The following is a 19,663-nucleotide window of genomic DNA, read 5'->3' on the forward strand; positions in this document are numbered from 1 at the left end:
AGCTTGTCTTTAAAATTTTTTGAAAGATGCCATATTGGAATAAGTTTCAGCCACCATCTTTACTCACGCGGGAAAATTAAATTCGTTCTCTTTCTCATCGTGGTAGTAGCCCATAGATGGCGTTGAAACTGCATTGACCGGTAAAAAACGCAAAGTTTCAAATAAAGACATAATAATAACATTTCGAAACGAACACGCAGTTATGCAGCCTATTTAGCATAGTCAACTGTTTGTGTTTTAATGCTTTTAAAACATTTTGCATTTAACATTTCGCCAGGAAGCCGCTTTGCAGTTCAATCCTCGATATCATGCCGTTTTCTTCGAGTGAGTTTTTGTATTGTCATGCCCGACCAATTTCAATCCAGGCTACTTGCCAGAGCTGTTATGTAGTGATTTAATTTCACTTTCACAGGTCACCACCTCATCAGCACTAGGCAGACTTCAAGACGAGACAGCTTCAACTCGACGATAAATCTGGACGAAAGCGATCAAGAATCTGTAATTGAGGTCAAACCTGCCAAAGCCAGCGAAAAATACCTGAAGGCCGTGCAAGGGAAACGGAATACGAGAAGTTCGGCGGGAAATTTTCCTGCGGTAGAGTCCAAACCTTCAGATAATGACATTATATTAGTGGAGCAGCCTGTCCCACGCAAGAAAGCTTTGCGTGCAAGACCTACACCTGATATAGAAGAGGACTTTATCAGCTTGGTAGTATAGTTGAATTTCTTTCTGAAAAGTGGAAATATAATTCTGTAATTAACACAAAGGGTCCAGTAAACAAATTAGCAAAGTTAAACAACAACAACAACATCAGTAACAAGAAAACATGCAAAAGGTATTGCAGTTTATTAATTTTCACTCTTTGCCACTAAAAATGATAAAATTATCAGTTCTCCGAGCCAAAGACCAACTAAACTGTCACCCTTAAAATCAAGAAATCATCGGATTGAAAATCAAGCGAACCAAGTGGAAATTGTGGTACTCATTAAAGTTATATTATTCACTTTGGATTGATTAAAAATTTGTTAAATCAGGATTTGCTCAGCAATGATATTGTAGAAGTGCAAACTCCACAACCTCATATCAGGTACAAAAGATTTAAAAAAATCAGGATTGTTCCTAATATTTTATGTCGACAGGCCTTCCCTGACTGCTAAAAGAACCATGAGCAAGAAAGTTTGTGCCAAGGCCAAGAAGCGTTGCGCTTCTTCAGAAATATCACCAAAAGGTAAAGCGAATAAATCGCTCAAGGCTAAAGCCAGACCAGCTGTTGCCTCAACTTCGGCGCAGGCTGATGAGGATGATGACTGTGTGGTGAGTTGCATTAAATAATTCTTGATCTAGCAATTATTTTTTCTGCTAGGTTTTGTGGGATTCGGCAGACATTCTCTGCGTGTACCACAACATCGCTCCAAAAGTTGCCAATAATTTGATTACCCTGTTTGACAACGAAAACACCATTCCGTTCATCGCGCGATATCGGCGGGGACTGACCAACAACATGGAGGCGGAGCAGCTCAGGGTGGTCAGAGATGCATACCAGGAGTTAAAGTACACAAATGATTAAATCTTCCAGTTCGGTTTACTAATTTTATATTTTAAGGACTGTCAAGGAAAAGGCTAAATCAGCAATGGCCAAAATTCGGCAGCAGGGTAGGATGAATGCACAAGTTCGAAAGAGCATCTTAGCCGCGAAAAGCGTGTCAGAGCTTGATGATATCGTAAGCTGAAACTATCAGAGAGTTAAATTAGGAATTTAATTAAATTTATTTGTAGATGGCTCAGTTCAAAGTCCAGGCAAAAGGCACTCTAGCTGAGAGGGCGCGGAGTTTGGGACTGGAGCAAGTTGCTCATCAAGTTTTGAATGGTGATGACAGACCTGACATTATCCAAGATATGATCAGAAAAGACACTGAAGGGCTTCGGTCTTGTGAGGAAATTGAAACTGGCATCATGCACATCATTGCAGAAGTCATCAGCAAACACGAAGCTGTAAGTGAGATGGTTGAGTTTTGTCTCTTTGTTTTACTCCAACATTTAAATCGGTCAGCTCCTATTTATTTGTAGGAATAGCCACAAATTTCTCCTTGCAAAATTTTATTGAGTTTTAGGGATTTCAGATCTTTTGACAGGACACCAATCAAACTGTTCAATTTACATTTTTTTAAATTACAATCTCAGGTCTTGGACTTCATAAGAAACTGCCCTCGCCATGAGATCGTGCTGGAAAGCAAGAAAATGCGGGCCAATAAGAAGCAATCAGTGGATGCAAAGAAGCACCAGATGAACCAGCTGAAATTCAAAGAGTTTCTGGACTACTCCATCAAAGTTAAATACATTCGCCCTCATACGGTTAGCGCCATTACCAAATCAGGTCATTTATCTAATTATTAACTGCAGGCATTGGCTTTGAATCGAGGCGAGAACTTGAAGATCCTCTCCATCAAGATTGTGCCTCAAAAGAGTGTGAAACATTCTTTCATAAAACTGTGTGAAACCTTGTTTGCCTGTGTTGGCTATGGCCACACTAGGAGTGGCAGAATCTGTCATGGCGCATTTCTGGACGCGTGGGACCGACTTGTAGTGCCAGCCATCTCAAGACATGTAATGATCGAAATGTTTGAATGTCTTTTAAAACTTAAATTGGAATTTAAATTATCAGGTGAGGTCAGAACTCACCAAAATGGGCGAAAAGGAGAGTCTCAATGTGTTCGCGTCCAATCTGAAGCAAATCCTGCTCATGCCGCCACTCAAGGGTGCCACTGTCCTCGCCATCGATCCCGGCTTCTTGCACGGCTGCAAGATTGCTGTCATCTCTCCGTCGGGAGAGGTCAAACACACAGACGTTATTCATCCTGTCTTTAAAGGTAAGAATTCTGCAATATGACATTTTCAAATTATGTATTTGACGGAGGGTCAAAATCAGGGTTTGCCAATTTTGCAATGCGCAATGTAAAATTAAATCTGATTTTTCAGACAGCAGCTTGAAAAGTCCAGCCTGCGAGAAGCTGCGTGAAGTTGTGAAAAAGTACACGGCCAAAGTGATAGCCCTCGGCGACGGCACAGCAAGTGCTGAAACATGTGCCTGGCTTGGCAAGTTGATCGAAAAGAAGGCATTTCACCCAGTCGAGGTCTCGTACACCATTGTCAGCGAGAGGGGAGCCTCGATTTACTCATGTAGTCCCGTGGCCAAAGCGGAATTTCCTTCTTTGGACCCAAATGTGATTAGCGCTGTCTCAATCGGCAGACGACTGCAAGAGCCTCTGGCCGAGCTTGTCAAAATTGAACCTAAGCACTTGGGGGTGAGACTGAGAATTTATTTTGCTTCAAATTAGATTAAATTCGTATTTAGCCAACAATAATTATTATGAAAATTTTATCTCGGGAAATATTTTATTTTTAATTTATTATGTTGTTTTGGATGAGAAGTGTTATTTAATTCACAAATAATTTTTAATAACTTAAACTGTTTCTAAACCCTTAATTTTTATTATAAATAGAGGATTTGTTTAAAGACTTGTTGGCTTTTCTCGTTTCCTCTCTCTAATAAATTTACTTTGCAGGTGGGAATGTATCAACACGATTTGGCTGAGGCCAAACTGCAGTCTACCCTGGATGAGGTGGTGCAAGAGTGTGTGAGCTTTGTCGGCGTGGACCTGAACACGGCCTCTGTGTACCTCCTGCAGAAGGTGGCCGGCCTCAATGAGACCAAAGCTAAGAATCTGCTGCAGTGGAGGAGTGAAAATGGACCCTTCACCTCGCGGCAACAGCTTCTGGAGGTCAAAGGAATCGGGCCAAAGGCGTACGAGCAGTGCGCTGGATTTGTCAGGGTGATACCTTCCAGCAGAGCTGGTGCTTGGCCAGGAAATAAGGTAGCTGCTCTTTGATATTTAGGACTGAGCTTAATTCAGCCTGATTTTATTTTTTTTCTTTACCAGGCTGTGCCTGTTGTGAAGGTCGAGAAAGGCCCCATGCCCAATTTGCTGGACAGCACCAATGTCCACCCAGAAGCGTACACTTCAGCGATGAACTTGATCAGACTTGCTAGGGTTGAGCTGGAGGACCTTGGAAAACCTGAGTTCATTCACAAATTGAGCTATTATGTTACCTTTGCCGGTAAGATCAAATGTGACAGTAGCAAAATTTTATTTGATTTAATTATTAATTTAGGAGCTGCAAAGATTGCGACTGAAATTGGGGTGGAAGATGAGCAGGCTGTGACTCAATTGACTGAGGCCCTGACGCAAGGTCCAGCTTACGACATTCGACTGAAAAACGCTGGGCCTGTCTTCCGATCAGGCTGCACCAAAATAGAAGACGTGAAGCCTGGAGACACATTCACAGGTTGCGTGCAAAACGTCACGACCTTTGGTGCCTTTGTCGATATTGGAGTCGGCCAGTGTGGTTTGCTGCACACCAGTCAGTGGAATGGCGCTAAGCTTGTCACAGGGGAGAGAGTTGAGGTCAAAGTACTGAATGTTGAGGTTGCCAGGAAGAGGATTGGTCTTGCATTTCAATCATGAACATTTCATTATTCTGCCGACTCAAAAACCTCAACAGTGAGGGTGAATAGTTATCGTGAATTTCTCTACTCATCAGTTTTTATAGCACCACTCCTTTTGTTAATGGGAATCAAATAATGTCTTGATATTTATCTTGCGCCAAGATCCTTTATCAAGTGACTGAATCAACTGATTTATTTTGGGTTCATATCTTGAATTAATTTTTTTATTTGAAATTCCTTCTGAAAGAATGGTTCTAAATTGTGCTAATTTTCAGCAACTAGAACTCTCGCAAAATTCAAAATGATAGGTTCAGGGGTCCGAGTTTTATCAACCCGGTTAGAACCGGGTTAAACCAGATATTAAACCCTGGGTTTTTCATTTCATATAATAGCATAAAAACCTTTAAAATTTCGAAAAGTATAATGATGAAAAAATTATCTGACAGTGAAATGGTAATTGTGAAGAAAACAAAGTTGTCTTGGCCCAAACTGGTTGAACCTGGTTTTAACCAGTATAACCCAGCCCACCGGGTTTTTTTTTAAAATTGGGTTTCTTCGAACCCTGGATATTTATGTTTAAACTATCAATTGAAACTCTTTTTCTATTTTCTGTGTGCATAAATTACCACCAACTGCCTAAGCTTAGTGAATTGATCACAAATTGCAGTGTTTTGTATAAATTTAATGTAAAAATTAAAGTAAGCTTTAAGTTCATGATCTTGAAATCTGTCTTGTTTTACTTAATTAAATTCATTTAAGTTCAACAATTTTCTAAGAATCAATTAAATGAAAGAAGGGTAATAAATATGTCTGATAAATATATACATAGTATTATGTAATATATTAAAATTGTAATCAGGTTGTACGCCGATGGCGTCTAATAAATTAAAGATAATATTTATATCGTCTTTTCATGGTGTCTTAAGTTTCATAATTTAAAAGTTCATGGACTCCTACTACCCTTTCTTTTGAGACCATTTATACTATTTGAGTAAAAGTCTAAAGTTTGACTTTAATTGTTTATATAATTCTGTAATGAATTTGATTACATTTTTATTATGCAACATTAAACACTAAAGGTATGCAATATAATTAGTATCTTTATTTGACTTTTAGCATGCTTTTAAATTTATATTTCGTTTCGATTAAATCCTTATAAAATTATCATTCAAGCGACACACAAGATAAAATTATGAAGAAAGAAACCTTTTAAATTTGATTGGCTAAGAGTCAGCGCTGATTGGCGAATGACCGAACGCCCTTGGTAAGCACATGTTTTGATGTTGACAAAAGTATTAAAACAGCGAAGAGCGAGTGGCTTCAAATAGCGGCCTATCTAAAAGCGACATTTCTCTCTTGATGCAGCTCTAAAAGCACAAAAACAGGTGAGAGTTGACCTCAGACGTACTCGTTTACGAATCTGTTTACAAAAATATTGAGAGAAATCCTTCGGCAAAGAGATTTTGAAGTGTCTGTTGACGAGCGCGTTGAATACGGCAGTTTCTCGCTTGCAGAATTAAGAGACGCGCGATGGCCGAGTTGCTCGAAGCCCTGATCAAAATGCCGCAGGTGCGGATCAAGAACCCTGATTACATGCGCAGCGTGTTTGAAGAGTTCATCGACGGCAACTCGCAGAAGCTGCAGGTCATCTCTGACTTTGACCAAACGCTGACCAAAGACCACGAGGACGGCGAGCGCTGCCTGACCACTTTCGGCATATTCCACTCGACGCCGCAGCTTCCCGACGGCTACTGCGCGCAGTCAGAGGTCCTCTACCACAAGTACCACCCGATGGAGGTGCACCCTGACCTCAGCGTGGAGGAGAAGACGCCGTACATGGTCCAGTGGTACAAAGACTCGGAGCAGCTCCTCTTCGGTGCAGACGTGTCCAAGGAGAACCTGAAGAACCACATTTACTCCTCAAAAACCATCTTCAGGGATGGCTCCAAAGACATTTTCGACGCCTTGAAGAAGGCAGGGGTACCGGTCCTGGTGTTCTCTGCCGGAGTTGGAGACGTCGTCCGGCACGCTCTAGAGAAGCATCAAATGCTGCTCGATAATGTCAGAATCATCTCTAATTTTCTCAACTGGGATTCGGAATCTGGAAAATTGGCTGGATTCCAGGTAGTTTCATTTCTTCTGTGAAAAAGAGTGAATTAAAATGATAATTTTTTCATCATTTTTATTGCCAGCTCTGGTTTTATTTTTTTTTCTCTCTGGGTCATGACTTTGTCTTCAAATTTAAGGTAAATTTCAAATTTTAAAGCTTTTGAAAGGAAATTGCTTTTTAAGATCTGCAAAATAATGACAAACATTCATAATATTTTACCTGAATATTGTAGTCTCGGTTTTAATTAAAAAACAAATTTTAGTTACTCAACTGGCGTGATTTTCAATATAAATATTTTTCAGGGTGATATGATTCACGTTTTCAACAAGAATCAACGTGCAGTCGCAGCCCACGAGGAATACTTTTCCCTCCTGGCGAATCGACCAAATGTGATTCTGATGGGCGACAATGAAGGCGACGCCGCCATGGGCCACGGAGTTCAGAACCCAAAGGCCATGATCAAGATTGGATTCCTGTACCACCACGCTAATGAGCGGCTGGAAAAATTCATGGATATGTTTGACATCGTGTTGATTGACGACCAGACAATGGATGTGCCCAAATATATTTTAAACTATGTCATCGGAAAGGAAAATTTTAATTGAAATTGGATTTATAAAATCTATGTGTTGTGAACCTTGTCTTGTCATTTTTTTGGTGTAAGATAAGAAGTCACTGAATAAATAAAAATTATATACTACAAGTAATAATTTGTGTTTATGATAACGCGGTGGTGATATAGGAGGTGTGGAATTTTTAATGTGGATATAATCGGATTTTTAATAGTGTATCCAAAAATTACACGTGAAAGGTTAAATAATTATAAGAATATTCTAGCTCTTAATTTTGTAGTGGCTTTTGAAGAGATGATTTGTTGAGCCGTCTTTCTTTTAAGTAGACGAAATATGAGAATTTTCCTGTTCTTTTGAAGTCAAGCCTAGAAATAAGGGACTTTTCCGGAAAGTCAAAGACCCTACTATCGATTTGTCTTGTCAACTAGTTTACCTGTCAAATATCACCAAGGCTGGATGAATGAATTTCCCAGTTAAACCCCATTAGGATTTTTAACCTCCAGAGCTCCCTAACTCGCAAATTCAGTTGAATAAAAAAATATTCCCGCTACACGATATCGATAATTTCGCCAAAAATTAAAACGTCGGTCAAATCCTAAGAGCTCCCTTAGTGGAATAATTTAGAGTGGTTTAATGGCTCATATTAATTCATACCAATTTGATGTCGCAAATATGAGTCTGAAATTAGACTGCCCTTTCCATTTTTATCTTTACTCAAGTCCTGAAAGTTCCAATACTGCAATGATTCACTCACAACTAATAATTTTACAATTTTTTTGTTGCAGCTGTAAAGAAATGCAGCAAGTGTTACGATGCTGTCCCGTCCTCACAAGGTCACTTACTGTCAGGGTGCCAGGAGCCGTCGGACCCGCCGTCCAGCAGAGGAGAAACGTCGAAAGCGCCCCTCAGGGCTTCTTCCAGTCTCTCGCGGACAGCTACCCGGTCCAGCAGACGCAGTCGCTGCTCGAGAGCATTCATGAGGTTTCCGGACTGCCCTGGTGGGCCAGCATCGGCCTGACGACGGTCCTGCTGAGGACCACCATCACCCTGCCGCTCACGGTCTACCAGCACAAGATCTTCGCCAGGCTGGAAAACATCCGGCAGGAAATGAAGGACCTGCTGCCCGAGATGAAGGCCGAGACGGCCATCGCGATCAAAAAATTCAACTGGGACGAGAAGCAGGCGAAGAGCGCCTTCAGCCGCTCCATGAAGAAGCAGTTCAACCAGCGCGTCGTGCGGGACAACTGCCACCCTTTGAAGTCCACAGTGGTCATCTGGGCGCAGCTGCCCATGTGGGTGTGCCTGTCGGTGTCCCTGAGGAACATGGCAGGAGCCACCGAGGCCAGCGCCGTGCCCGCCCAGATCACCTTCCTCGAGCTCACGCAGGGCGGCTGCCTCTGGATCCCCAACCTGACCGTGCCGGACGCCTCGTGGATCCTGCCCGTGGCCCTGGGGCTGATCAACCTGGCCATCGTCGAGATGCAGGTGGCCACCCGCACGGCCAAGTCGGGACAGCCGCCCGGAAAGCTGCAGAGGTACATGACCAACTTCTTCAGGCTGCTCAGCGTCGGCATGGTGCCCCTGGCGGCCACGGTGCCCAGCTGCATGAGCCTCTACTGGACGGTGTCCAGCACGTGCGGACTGGCACACAACCTCGTGATCATGTCGCCAAGGTTCAGGCGGCTTGTCAAAGTGCCCAAATCGCCTCAAGAATTGGACAATCCTTACCAAAATCTTGTCAATCATTTCAGGCAGAGACTCAAGTTGTAAAATATTATAAAATTTCTGTTTTAGGCTGTTAAAAGATAAGCAGGTTAAATAAACATAAGTTTATTAAAAGGCTAATGTAGTATGGCGTTTCCCTTTTTTAATATAAAATTTTTGTGGTCTGTAACACTCATTTACTTCGTAACACTAAAAAATAATTAAAGACTTTTTCCAGATGTTTGAATAATCTCACTAATTATATCAAAAATTTTAGTCAATGATTTAATTCATTCAAATTACGTGAAAAAATCTTGACTGTACAAACAATTTATTATTGAATTAGAAAAGACATATATTAGATAAATTCTTTTCACACTATACTTGTTCACTTGCGACCACAGCCACCTCCAGGACAACCTTTCTTGGGAGCCCTGTATCCAGCTCCTCCACTTCCTCCATCAAGAGGATTGTATTCTGTGAAAGAAAATGACGTTCAAGAGAATAATGAATAAAATTTAAATCGATTAAACTAGACTTAACAAACACGTCATCTTTCCAGCTCACCTTTCTTGAAAGCACGGCCTTTCTTCATGAGCTCAGCATTGGCCATAACCTCATCTGCATTGCTGTCCAAAGTGTTGCCCAGCCTGCGACCAGGATTAATGCCAAGATTGCGCTGTAGATTGTTCTCCAGTTTCAGTCTTTCTAGTTCTTCCTGTCTCTAAAAGAAGACAAATCAAAAAATGAAATACACAGTTTCATTTTGTCACAGTTTTATCAAACATACTTCCTTTTCCTGTTCCGCGTACAGAGCCGAGGCTCTGGCCAACTCTTCTTGCTGCTTCCTGCGTGCAGTCAACATTGCTTCTTCTCGAAATCTACCAACTCCAATGTCAGGGTCTGAAAATTATTTCCGCCATGAATAAAATATGCAGACGAGTATTTTGAACTACCTACTTTTGTGATATTTCGCAGCGTACTCTCGCTCGTCCTTTTCTCTCTGCCAGTTCCAGTACTTTTGCCTCAGCCATTTGTGCCACGCCAAAATACCAACAGCTATGCCCACGAATATGTACCATCCGTAAATCTGCATGATTGAGGCCACTGCAAGTCATGACAAATAGAAATTAATGACAGTTCATATTCTATAACTAATCAATTCTCTCTGGAATTCTTGAAGATACATTTTTCAAATAATAGTAAAACATGCTAGTACATAATTACCATCCTGGTCCCGGTAAAATTCCGCAACTTTCAACAACCAAACGCGAATTTCCTTGTTGCAAGAAAAGGTCAACAATCATGCAATTCGACAATGAAAATTCGGGTGTTTGTTGAACGTTGCGCAATTTTACCGGGACCAGGACGATACACAGCCTTGATGTATTGGCATAAATATAAATTGTTAAATCGAAACAAGACTATATCTGATGCAAAGTAATAAATTATGACGTCAAATAATGAAATAATTCAACCTCGGTATGTTCACAATGGCACCCACGGAAATCCAAAAAATGTGTGGACGATGTTTTCCGACATTCAGTACAAATCTCACCTCCATCTAATATGGTGGTTACAATTTCCGGTTCTTCTTGCTGCAAAACTTCAGGGTGGACACTTTCTTCGCCCTGAGACCCCATTGTCAGGTGGAATATTAATGCAGAATCACTGTCACTGTGCTAGCGAAAGGTGCCGTCTGTCTGTGTGTTTGTTGCGTAGCGTAAATATAGGGGCGTGGCGAAAACACATGAGAGTTGGGCGTAAGTTAGGGAGAATGAACTTTACAAAGAAATAAAATCTTATTTTAGTTGTTTATGCAACAAAATCATAAAAGTACTGCCCAATTCAATGTTTTAAAAGAGTATTTCGGTTTCGTGTATTTGAAAGTTGATTAAAATTAAAAGGGTGCAACAATAAAATAAACTCTTTTTCTCTCCTTTATAAACTCACATTAAATTTAAAATGAGTAGCGGGTCGGGAAATATTATTTGATTTCCACACACTATGATAATATTATTGATATTATTTGTTTAATGAAAACTAACTACGTGTAAACAGATGTAAAATGGATAACATGATGTTATTTGGGTTATTTTTTCATAAAAAACACACACAGTGCTCATGTTGCTGTCACCGTATGAAAGCTCGGCTCTGTGTTGAATGGAAGGATGACTCGATACTTTTCTTTACTTTAATTACTTAATTTTAAGAGGAATTTAATTTTTTAATAATATATATCAGTATCTTGATTCGGCAGGGCGTGTTATGTATTTCCCCATGCATGCATTGGAATGAATGTGAACAGTAAAAACGGTAAAAATATTTTGTCTGGAAATGGCAATGTATGGGGCAAAATAGCCCTACAGAACCATAATAAAGATTGCTTTGAAACTAAAAATAGGGAAAGCCTTTAGAAATATAGAAATATTGTCCCGTTTTATATTGAAAATTGGTTGATAAATTTACTTAGCACTCTTATCAAAATTTTAAGACTACTTTTTTCAGCGTTATTTTTCCTAAAAAAACATCCATTTGCAAATTTTTCCAGCCTATAAACTGCCATTTCTTAAGTAAATCTTTTCTTTTGAGATGGAAAAAGGTTTAAATTCTTTCAAGTTTTGTCAGCATATGAGATTGTTCGGAGAAAAGAAATCCAAAGGTTTCTTGCATCAAAAGTCAAATTTATTTGCCGATAAAACGGAGTAACACGATTTTAGGGCAGGAAAACGGAGTTGGCTGGCACGTACATAATTAGCTTGTTGGTAATGGTGAGGAAAACGTTGCTCATGATGCTGCTGATGAGCGGGTCCAGCGAATCCAGAATCATCCATGTCGGCGCTCCTTCCATCAGCACGTCGCTCGGACCTGCACTGTCGATCATGGCGATGGCGATCGTAGCGTTTGCAGGAACGAGGGAAATCTTGAAGTTCGTGGCCATGAAGAATTCCTCCCCAGATCGTCTGATTTTCTCGCAGTCCATGCCGTAGTTGAAACGCACGTCGTCTGAGAAAATAAATAAATTATTTGGAGTGCATCACTTGAAAATGACTTACACATCGTAATGTTGGTAGTGCCATTCTTGTTAAACAGGGGATGTTTGGAGACCCTGAGGGTGGCATCAAAGTATGAGGTAATGTGGAGTATCGGCACCGAAGCGACGCCGGTCAGGCCACATTTTCCACGGCAGTATTCAGTGCTAAATTAGGAAATTGCATTAAAATAATTTAATAAAAGTCGCAAACTATATATGTTCACCTCGTGCTGAGGAACTTGATTTTGTCCAATCCAGCCACGGTGACGTTGGACAAGTGGGTCGGAGTGTCGACAATGACGAATGGATTTTCAATCACAAAATCCATATCGCCGATGACGAGGGGGCTGAGCGGCTGGATGTGGTATTCCTGTAGGCCTGCAATAAAATTTAAAATTTACTCAGAGCTTTTTGAAAATAAAATGTCTTTAACAAACCTTCATGCATCATCATGTCAACTGCTTTTTGAATCGCGTCAGTCAAGCACATGGTGAAGTTCGAGCTCGATGATTTGCATTGGGGAAGTCCTGCGGCTGCAGAGGAAAAATTCAGTATCACAATTCAGAAACCAATAAGAGGGATTGGGAAATTATTAATATTTAAAAACCCTTTAAAATTTATTCTATTTTCAAAATTTAAATGTGATAAGTGGACTGCTGTTTTCTTCAGATATTCGAATAATTTAATTTTTAACAGAAATTTTTACTTACGCAGCATTTGCGACATGGCAGGCACAGTAACTGCCAGTGCGCAGAGTACGACGACCAACATCTTGAAGAGTGTCCTTTCAGCAATTCCCTTTCACGAGGAAAGACTGAATCTGAGGTGTGAGCAAAAAAGAGATCTTTTATATGCTGTGATTTTCCTAGCTTTTGATAATGCCACATTTTTACGTGCTACCCGGTTGTGTAAGACAAGCACACAACCGTGCAATTCTAGCGCTGATAAAGGTAGCGATTTGCTCAAGTTTCTACACGTTTATATATTCTAAGGACATTCAAAGGACTCATGAGAGGTGTGACCAAGAGCATTATGATTGCATGAATGTGTAAATATACTATTTCAAGCGTTCAAAAAATTATTTTTGATGAGATTACGTTTGTTCTTGAGAAACTGTATACATCATAAAGTGGAATGATACTGGGCAACAATTGAAAATTATTTTCATGGTTATATGCCATACACAATTGATCGATAAACAATTTGTTCAACAATTTTCAATAATAAAAAGGACCTTCCTACAGTAAAAATTCAAAATTTGCCAATTTTCTCCAAAATTTACTGTGCTTGAACATATTTTCTTGGTATATTCCGATTCCTCTCGTCGAGATCTGTCCAACGGTGTTTGCCACTCATTGGGGAAACTCTTGGTTTTGAAATTAAATCGGATTTCAAGTAAGGAGACAGCCATTACCATTTGAAAAGCACGGTAAATTTCCAGCCAATTTTCTAAAAAATTACAGTGCTTCTTAGGTCAATTTAGGCTTTAACTGAATCCTATAAGGGACGAGTTTATGCATTGGCAACAAGAAATTTCCAGGCTTTTCCAGTATCATTCCTCATTAAACTATTTTAAACAATAATAGATTAACAAATTTTGTGGAAACTTTAGTTAATAATTGATACCAAAATATAACAAAAATATTTGAGATTACTTTTTTGTTTAAAACGGTTTTATGGTTTTGACCCTAAAAATAAATTATTCTCTTGGTTGTTTTTGTTGAAATTGTTTGTCTTATTGTGCTTTTTGTTGGATGCTTTTAATTTTACAACAATTTAAAATTTTATTTTTCTTCAATTGAAATTATGGGTGCAAACAAAAGGGATGTGTGCAAGAGAAAGGGTACATTTTTTTATATTTTTGGGAATTCCGTAACAATTCAGTGCGTCGCATTAACGAATCACAATTCATTGTCAGACGGTCTTCTAAAAAGACAATTTTGTATTAATGACTGAATCACTCAATAAACAATAAGAAAAATTGCACTCGTTGAAAATAGCCACTCATCCTGATTTAATTTGAAAAAAAATGGCTTTTTTAAATTAAAATGGCTCTTACTTTTATGCCCAATACATCAGCCTGGATTCCAAATTACAAAAACAATTTAAATGGCTAACAATTAATTAAAAATTGATAATTTAATAAATCTTATATATGGATTTATTTTTCAAAATCAAATAAATCTTGCTGTCAAAAAAGTTAAGTTTTCAACAATTATTTTCTTCTTTAAATATTGGGAAAATTAAATTTACTTTCATAAATTGAAATACATGACAATATATTATATTTGTTTATTCTTGCTCTCGTCATATACAATAAAATACAATAAATTATCAGGTCATACATAGTATTATTTATTATTAAAAATCGTTGATTTTAATAGGTTTCTAATTTATAACAGTATGATTTAGATTCATTTTGAAATGGGCTTAGATTTATTGGAATAACAATTCGCTCATTATTTAATTGGAATATACAATAAAGTTAACGGTACGATTTCTGGTATCTGGCACGAGCACCAGGACCGCCAAACTTCTTGGGCTCGCAGCGTCTGGGATCTGCCACCAACATCGTCCTGTCGTACTGGATCAAGATGTCCTTGATCTCTTTCTTCGATGCCTCATCGACATCTGCAATCAGGATGAACCAATTCGTTAAATAAGCACCAAATAAGAGACTCAAAAAAGAGACTACGAAACTTAATTAAAAAAGAAACTTACACTTCTGGTAATAAGCAACCAGAGCCTTCGAGATTGCCTGTCTGATGGCATAGATCTGTGCTACGTGACCACCTCCATTCACGCGGACCCTGATGTCCACATTCGAAAAGCGATCCTGCAAAAGGATAACGTTTTAGGACTGCTTTAAACTGGCAGTTTAAGTTTAAGCTACTAACCTTTCCCAAAAGAAGGATGGGCTCCTGCAGCTTGAATTGCAGAATTCGTGGCTCGACCAGCTCCAGAGGTCGGCCATTTACCTTAATCAGGCCATTACCCAATTTGCAGTAGGCAACTGCAGTGGCACTTTTCTGTAACAAACATGAATTCGAAATAAGCAAAATGCAAAAGGAGACTAATTTTGGTTTAAATCCATCTTAAAATTAAAATATCTAAATTTATTTTTAAAATCCCTGATCTTAAAACTTTTAAGTTTAGTGGTATCTTGCAATGTGTGCATGAAGTGCCTGCCTTGCCCCTTCCAAGGGATCTTTGATGGGAAACAAAGGCAGAAAGTGCCGATCTGCATCAACCCGCCCAAGACCCAGCATGCAGGGTTCCGCGGTAATAAAATGTCAACAAACGTTAAAATAACACGATTTGGGCCTCAATTGACAGATTGAGCGCTGAAAGATTGAGATTCATTTCGGAAAATAGCAGCGTGACAACATGCGGGAGCACATGGCCGGCGAGGATAAACAAGTGGAATTATTAACTTACTTTGCGCCCGAAAACCTGGACCGACTGGATAGGCTCCTTCTGCAAAAGAAAATGAACGATTTTAGACACAAGGATAACATTAAAATAGAAAGAAACCGCGTAAAATTGGTTCTAGCTTTACCTTGGCGTTCATGATCAACTTTTGATCGCGTGCCGCGTGGAAGAAGGCAGAAGGCAGAAGAAGCACAATGGCGCGTTTGGTATTAAATCTCTCAGGCTTATCAGTTGGCCAACTTAACACCAAAGTAATGGATATATGCGGAATAATTTTTAACATTTTTTAAGTAGCTCTTAATAATTAATTTGAAATTGAAGGGAATAATAATGTGTATTTTAATTAAATATTGTATATAAATTAAGGTTAACTAAATAAATTGGATAAAAGCTTGTCTTTAAAATTTTTTGAAAGATGCCATATTGGAATAAGTTTTAGCCACTATCTTTACTCACGCGGGAAAATTAAATTCGTTCTCTTTCTCATCGTGGTAGTAGCCCATAGATGGCGTTGAAACTGCATTGACCGGTAAAAAACGCAAAGTTTCAAATAAAGACATAATAATAACATTTCGAAACGAAAACGAACACGCAGACGCAGTTATGCAGCCTATTTAGCATAGTCAACTGTTTGTGTTTTAATGCTTTTAAAGCATTTTGCATTTAACATTTCGCCAGGAAGCCGCTTTGCAGTTCAATCCTCGATATCATGCCGTTTTCTTCGAGTGAGTTTTTGTATTGTCATGCCCGACCAATTTCAATCCAGGCTACTTGCCAGAGCTGTCAGTGATTTAATTTCACTTTCACAGGTCACCACCTCATCAGCACTAGGCAGACTTCAAGACGAGACAGCTTCAACTCGACGATAAATCTGGACGAAAGCGATCAAGAATCTGTAATTGAGGTCAACCTGCCAAAGCCAGCGAAAAATACATACCTGAAGGCCGTGCAAGGGAAACGGAATACGAGAAGTTCAGATAATGACATTATATTAGTGGAGCAGCCTGTCCCACGCAAGAAAGCTTTGCGTGCAAGACGTACACCTGATATAGAAGAGGACTTTATCAGCTTGGTAGTATAGCTTGAATTTCTTTCTGAAAAGTGGAAATGTAATTCTGTAATTAACACAAAGGGTCCAGTAAACAAATTAGCAAAGTTAAACAACAACAACAACAACATCAGTAACAAGAAAACATGCAAAAGGTATTGCAGTTTATTAATTTTCACTCTTTGCCACTAAAAACGATAAAATTATCAGTTCTCCGAGCCAAAGACCAACTAAACTGTCACCCTTAAAATCAAGAAATCATCGGATTGAAAATCAAGCGAACCATGTGGAAATTGTGGTACTAATAAAAGTTGCATTATTCATTTTGGATTGATTAAAAATTTGTTAAATCAGGAATTGCTCAGCAATGATATTGTAGAGGTGCAAACTCCACAACCTCATATCAGGTACAAAAGATTTAAAAAAATTCAAGATCGTTCCTAATATTTTATGTCAACAGGCCTTCCTTGACTGCTAAAAGAACCATGAGCAAGAAAGTAGGTGCCAAGGCCAAGAAGCGTTGTGCTTCTTCAGAAATATCACCAAAAGGTAAAGCGAATAAATCGCTCAAGGCCAAATCCAGACCAGCTGTTGCCTCAACTTCGGTGTAGGCTGATGAGGATGATGACTGTGTGGTGAGTTGCAATAAATAATTCTTGATCTAGCAATTATTTTTTCTGCTAGGTTTTGTGGGATTCGGCAGACATTCTCTGCGTGTACCACAACACCGCTCCAAAAGTTGCCAATAATTTGATTACCCTGTTTGACAACGAAAACACCATTCCGTTCATCGCGCGATATCGGCGGGGACTGACCAACAACATGGAGGCGGAGCAGCTCAGGGTGGTCAGAGATGCATACCAGGAGTTAAAGTACACAAATGATTAAATCTTCCAGTTCGGTTTACTAATTTTATATTTTAAGGACTGTCAAAGAAAAGGCTAAATCAGCAATGGCCAAAATTCGGCAGCAGGGTAGGATGAATGCACAAGTTCGAAAGAGCATCTTAGCCGCGAAAAGCGTGTCAGAGCTTGATGATATCGTAAGCTGAAACTATCAGAGACGTAAATGAGGAATTTAATTAAATTTATTTGTAGATGGCTCAGTTCAAAGTCCAGGCAAAAGGCACTCTAGCTGAGAGGGCGCGGAGTTTGGGACTGGAGCAAGTTGCTCATCAAGTTTTGAATGGTGATGACAGACCTGACATTATCCAAGATATGATCAGAAAAGACACTGAAGGGCTTCGGTCTTGTGAGGAAATTGAAACTGGCATCATGCACATCATTGCAGAAGTCATCAGCAAACACGAAGCTGTAAGTGAGATGGTTGAGTTTTGTCTCTTTGTTTTACTCCAACATTTAAATCGGTCAGCTCCTATTTATTTGTAGGAATAGCCACAAATTTCTACTTGCAAAATTTTATTGAGTTTTAGGGATTTCAGATCTTTTGACAGGACACCAATCAAACTGTTCAATTTACATTTTTTTAAATTACAATCTCAGGTCTTGGACTTCATAAGAAACTGCCCTCGCCATGAGATCGTGCTGGAAAGCAAGAAAATGCGGGCCAATAAGAAGCAATCAGTGGATGCAAAGAAGCACCAGATGAACCAGCTGAAATTCAAAGAGTTTCTGGATTACTCCATCAAAGTCAAATACATCCGCCCTCACACGGTTAGCGCCATTACCAAATCAGGTCATTTATCTAATTCTTAAATGCAGGCATTGGCTTTGAATCGAGGCGAGAGCTTGAAGATCCTCTCCATCAAGATCGTGCCTCAAAAGAGTGTGAAACATTCTTTCATAAAACTGTGTGTGAAACCTTGTTTGCCTGTGTTGGCTATGGCTACACTAGGAGTGGCAGAATCTATCATGGCGCATTTCTGGACGCGTGGGACCGACTTGTGGTGCCAGCCATCTCAAGACATGTAATGACCGAAATGTTTGAATGTCCTTCAAAACTTAAATTTAGGTCAATTTAGGCTTTAACTGAATCCTAAGGGACGAGTTAATGCATTGGCAACAAGCATTTTCCAGGCTTTTCCAGTATCATTCCTCATTAAACTATTTTAAACAGTAATAGATTAACAAATTTTGTGGAAACTTTAGTTAATAATTGGTACCAAAATACAAACAAAAATATTTGAGATTACTTTTTAGTTTAAAACGGTTTTATGGTTTTGACTCTAAAAATAAATTATTCTCTTGGTTGTTTTTGTTGAAATTGTTTGTCTTATTGTGCTTTTTGTTGGATGCTTTTAATTTTACAACAATTTAAAATTTTATTTTTCCTCAATTGAATTATGGGTGCAAACAAAAGGGATGTGTGCAAGAGAAAGTGTACAAGAGAGTGCCCAGATTTGGGGTGCCAGGGTCACTCTCTTGAACACTTTCTCTTACATTGTGCATTTTTTATATTTTTGGGAATTCCGTAACAATTCAGTGCGTCGCATTAACGAATCACGATTCATTGTCAGACGGTCTTCTAAAAAGACAATTTTGTATTAATGACTGAATCACTCAATAAACAATAAGAAAAATTGCACTCGTTGAAAATAGCCACTCATCCTGATTTAATTTGAAAAAAAATGGCTTTTTTTAAATTAAAATGGCTCTTACTTTTATGCCCAATACATCAGCCTGGATTCCAAATTACAAAAACAATTTAAATGGCTAACAATTAATTAAAAATTGATAATTTAATAAATCTTATATATGGATTTATTTTTCAAAATCAAATCAATCTTGTTGTCAAAAAAGTTAAGTTTTCAACAAATATTTTCTTCTTTAAATATTGGGAAAATTAAATTTATTTTCATAAATTGAAATACATGACATAGTATTATTTATTATTAAAAATCGTTGATTTTAATAGGTTTCTAATTTATAACAGTATGATTTAGATTCATTTTGAAATGGGCTTAGATTTATTGGAATAACAATTCCCTCATTATTCCATCGCACGTGCCAGAAAAAATAAAGACGCCGCTGCCCTCACTATTCCAAATAAATTGCCAAAACTGGACGGGAACTAGACGGTGCCAATGAATGAGATTCAACTTCCTCTATGTGCAGAGACCATAAAGATGTCAGTTCCGACAAACCTGGAAATGGCAATGAGATGAAATTAATTACAAACACACACAGACAGACCAGCCGGCGCGTGTTTATATATTTTTATAATTTAGCCTACCACACGCTACTTTAAGTGTTCTGCCTTAAACAGAGAAAAAGTGTTAAGGAGGGTTGGCCAAGGTATA

General features: G+C 38.9%; 7 protein-coding genes across 9 annotated transcripts; 4 read left to right on the forward strand and 3 right to left on the reverse strand.

Moving 5' to 3' along the window:
- The first annotated feature begins 164 nt into the window (after positions 1 to 164).
- On the forward strand, positions 165 to 5,379 carry LOC135943311 (S1 RNA-binding domain-containing protein 1-like). Of its 2 annotated transcripts, XM_065489785.1 has the most exons (17): positions 165 to 324; positions 413 to 572; positions 609 to 708; positions 768 to 835; positions 891 to 978; positions 1,035 to 1,087; positions 1,140 to 1,314; positions 1,364 to 1,551; positions 1,604 to 1,721; positions 1,777 to 1,992; positions 2,182 to 2,352; positions 2,401 to 2,604; positions 2,663 to 2,867; positions 2,977 to 3,302; positions 3,564 to 3,872; positions 3,939 to 4,116; positions 4,171 to 5,379. In XM_065489785.1, the coding sequence occupies exons 1-17, from the start codon at positions 309 to 311 to the stop codon at positions 4,521 to 4,523; spliced, it is 2,928 nt and encodes a 975-aa protein (XP_065345857.1). In that variant the 5' UTR covers positions 165 to 308; the 3' UTR covers positions 4,524 to 5,379. The 2 variants fall into 2 exon arrangements, with proteins under 2 accessions (XP_065345857.1, XP_065345856.1); XM_065489784.1 differs by having other exon boundaries at positions 413 to 708; positions 4,171 to 5,378.
- A 389-nt stretch (positions 5,380 to 5,768) lies between these two features.
- Positions 5,769 to 9,031, forward strand: LOC135943315 (cytochrome c oxidase assembly protein COX18, mitochondrial-like). 2 transcript variants are annotated; one of them, XM_065489793.1, is made up of 3 exons: positions 5,769 to 5,889; positions 6,019 to 6,628; positions 6,917 to 7,324. In XM_065489793.1, exons 2-3 carry the CDS (start codon positions 6,035 to 6,037, stop codon positions 7,217 to 7,219), a joined length of 897 nt encoding a protein of 298 aa, XP_065345865.1. In that variant the 5' UTR covers positions 5,769 to 5,889; positions 6,019 to 6,034; the 3' UTR covers positions 7,220 to 7,324. The 2 variants fall into 2 exon arrangements, with proteins under 2 accessions (XP_065345865.1, XP_065345864.1); XM_065489792.1 differs by lacking the exons at positions 6,019 to 6,628; positions 6,917 to 7,324 and adding an exon at positions 7,972 to 9,031 and having other exon boundaries at positions 5,813 to 5,889.
- A 2-nt stretch (positions 9,032 to 9,033) lies between these two features.
- LOC135943317 (selenoprotein S B-like) lies at positions 9,034 to 10,610 on the reverse strand. Its single transcript, XM_065489795.1, has 5 exons — positions 10,449 to 10,610; positions 9,851 to 9,997; positions 9,681 to 9,793; positions 9,458 to 9,614; positions 9,034 to 9,367 (listed from the first exon to the last, which is right to left on the reverse strand). The coding sequence occupies exons 1-5, from the start codon at positions 10,531 to 10,533 to the stop codon at positions 9,279 to 9,281; spliced, it is 591 nt and encodes a 196-aa protein (XP_065345867.1). The 5' UTR covers positions 10,534 to 10,610; the 3' UTR covers positions 9,034 to 9,278.
- Positions 10,611 to 11,606: 996 nt separating this feature from the next.
- On the reverse strand, positions 11,607 to 12,311 carry LOC135942468 (uncharacterized). Its single transcript, XM_065488593.1, has 3 exons — positions 12,149 to 12,311; positions 11,947 to 12,089; positions 11,607 to 11,896 (listed from the first exon to the last, which is right to left on the reverse strand). The coding sequence occupies exons 1-3, from the start codon at positions 12,250 to 12,252 to the stop codon at positions 11,607 to 11,609; spliced, it is 537 nt and encodes a 178-aa protein (XP_065344665.1). The 5' UTR covers positions 12,253 to 12,311.
- Positions 12,312 to 14,201: 1,890 nt separating this feature from the next.
- Positions 14,202 to 15,604, reverse strand: LOC135943318 (small ribosomal subunit protein uS9). The gene is made up of 5 exons (XM_065489796.1): positions 15,484 to 15,604; positions 15,363 to 15,401; positions 14,822 to 14,953; positions 14,646 to 14,760; positions 14,202 to 14,555 (listed from the first exon to the last, which is right to left on the reverse strand). The coding sequence occupies exons 1-5, from the start codon at positions 15,493 to 15,495 to the stop codon at positions 14,410 to 14,412; spliced, it is 444 nt and encodes a 147-aa protein (XP_065345868.1). The 5' UTR covers positions 15,496 to 15,604; the 3' UTR covers positions 14,202 to 14,409.
- Positions 15,605 to 15,894: 290 nt separating this feature from the next.
- On the forward strand, positions 15,895 to 17,230 carry LOC135943316 (uncharacterized). Its single transcript, XM_065489794.1, has 7 exons — positions 15,895 to 16,081; positions 16,166 to 16,428; positions 16,489 to 16,559; positions 16,615 to 16,702; positions 16,759 to 16,811; positions 16,865 to 17,039; positions 17,089 to 17,230. Exons 1-6 carry the CDS (start codon positions 16,066 to 16,068, stop codon positions 17,013 to 17,015), a joined length of 642 nt encoding a protein of 213 aa, XP_065345866.1. The 5' UTR covers positions 15,895 to 16,065; the 3' UTR covers positions 17,016 to 17,039; positions 17,089 to 17,230.
- Positions 17,029 to 18,833, forward strand: LOC135942469 (S1 RNA-binding domain-containing protein 1-like). Its single transcript, XM_065488594.1, has 6 exons — positions 17,029 to 17,034; positions 17,089 to 17,276; positions 17,329 to 17,446; positions 17,502 to 17,717; positions 17,907 to 18,077; positions 18,126 to 18,833. Exons 1-6 carry the CDS (start codon positions 17,029 to 17,031, stop codon positions 18,333 to 18,335), a joined length of 909 nt encoding a protein of 302 aa, XP_065344666.1. The 3' UTR covers positions 18,336 to 18,833.
- Positions 18,834 to 19,663: the final 830 nt, after the last annotated feature.

This window comes from Cloeon dipterum, chromosome 4 (assembly GCF_949628265.1).
Source record: "Cloeon dipterum chromosome 4, ieCloDipt1.1, whole genome shotgun sequence".
In the NCBI taxonomy this organism is placed as follows: domain Eukaryota; kingdom Metazoa; phylum Arthropoda; class Insecta; order Ephemeroptera; family Baetidae; genus Cloeon; species Cloeon dipterum.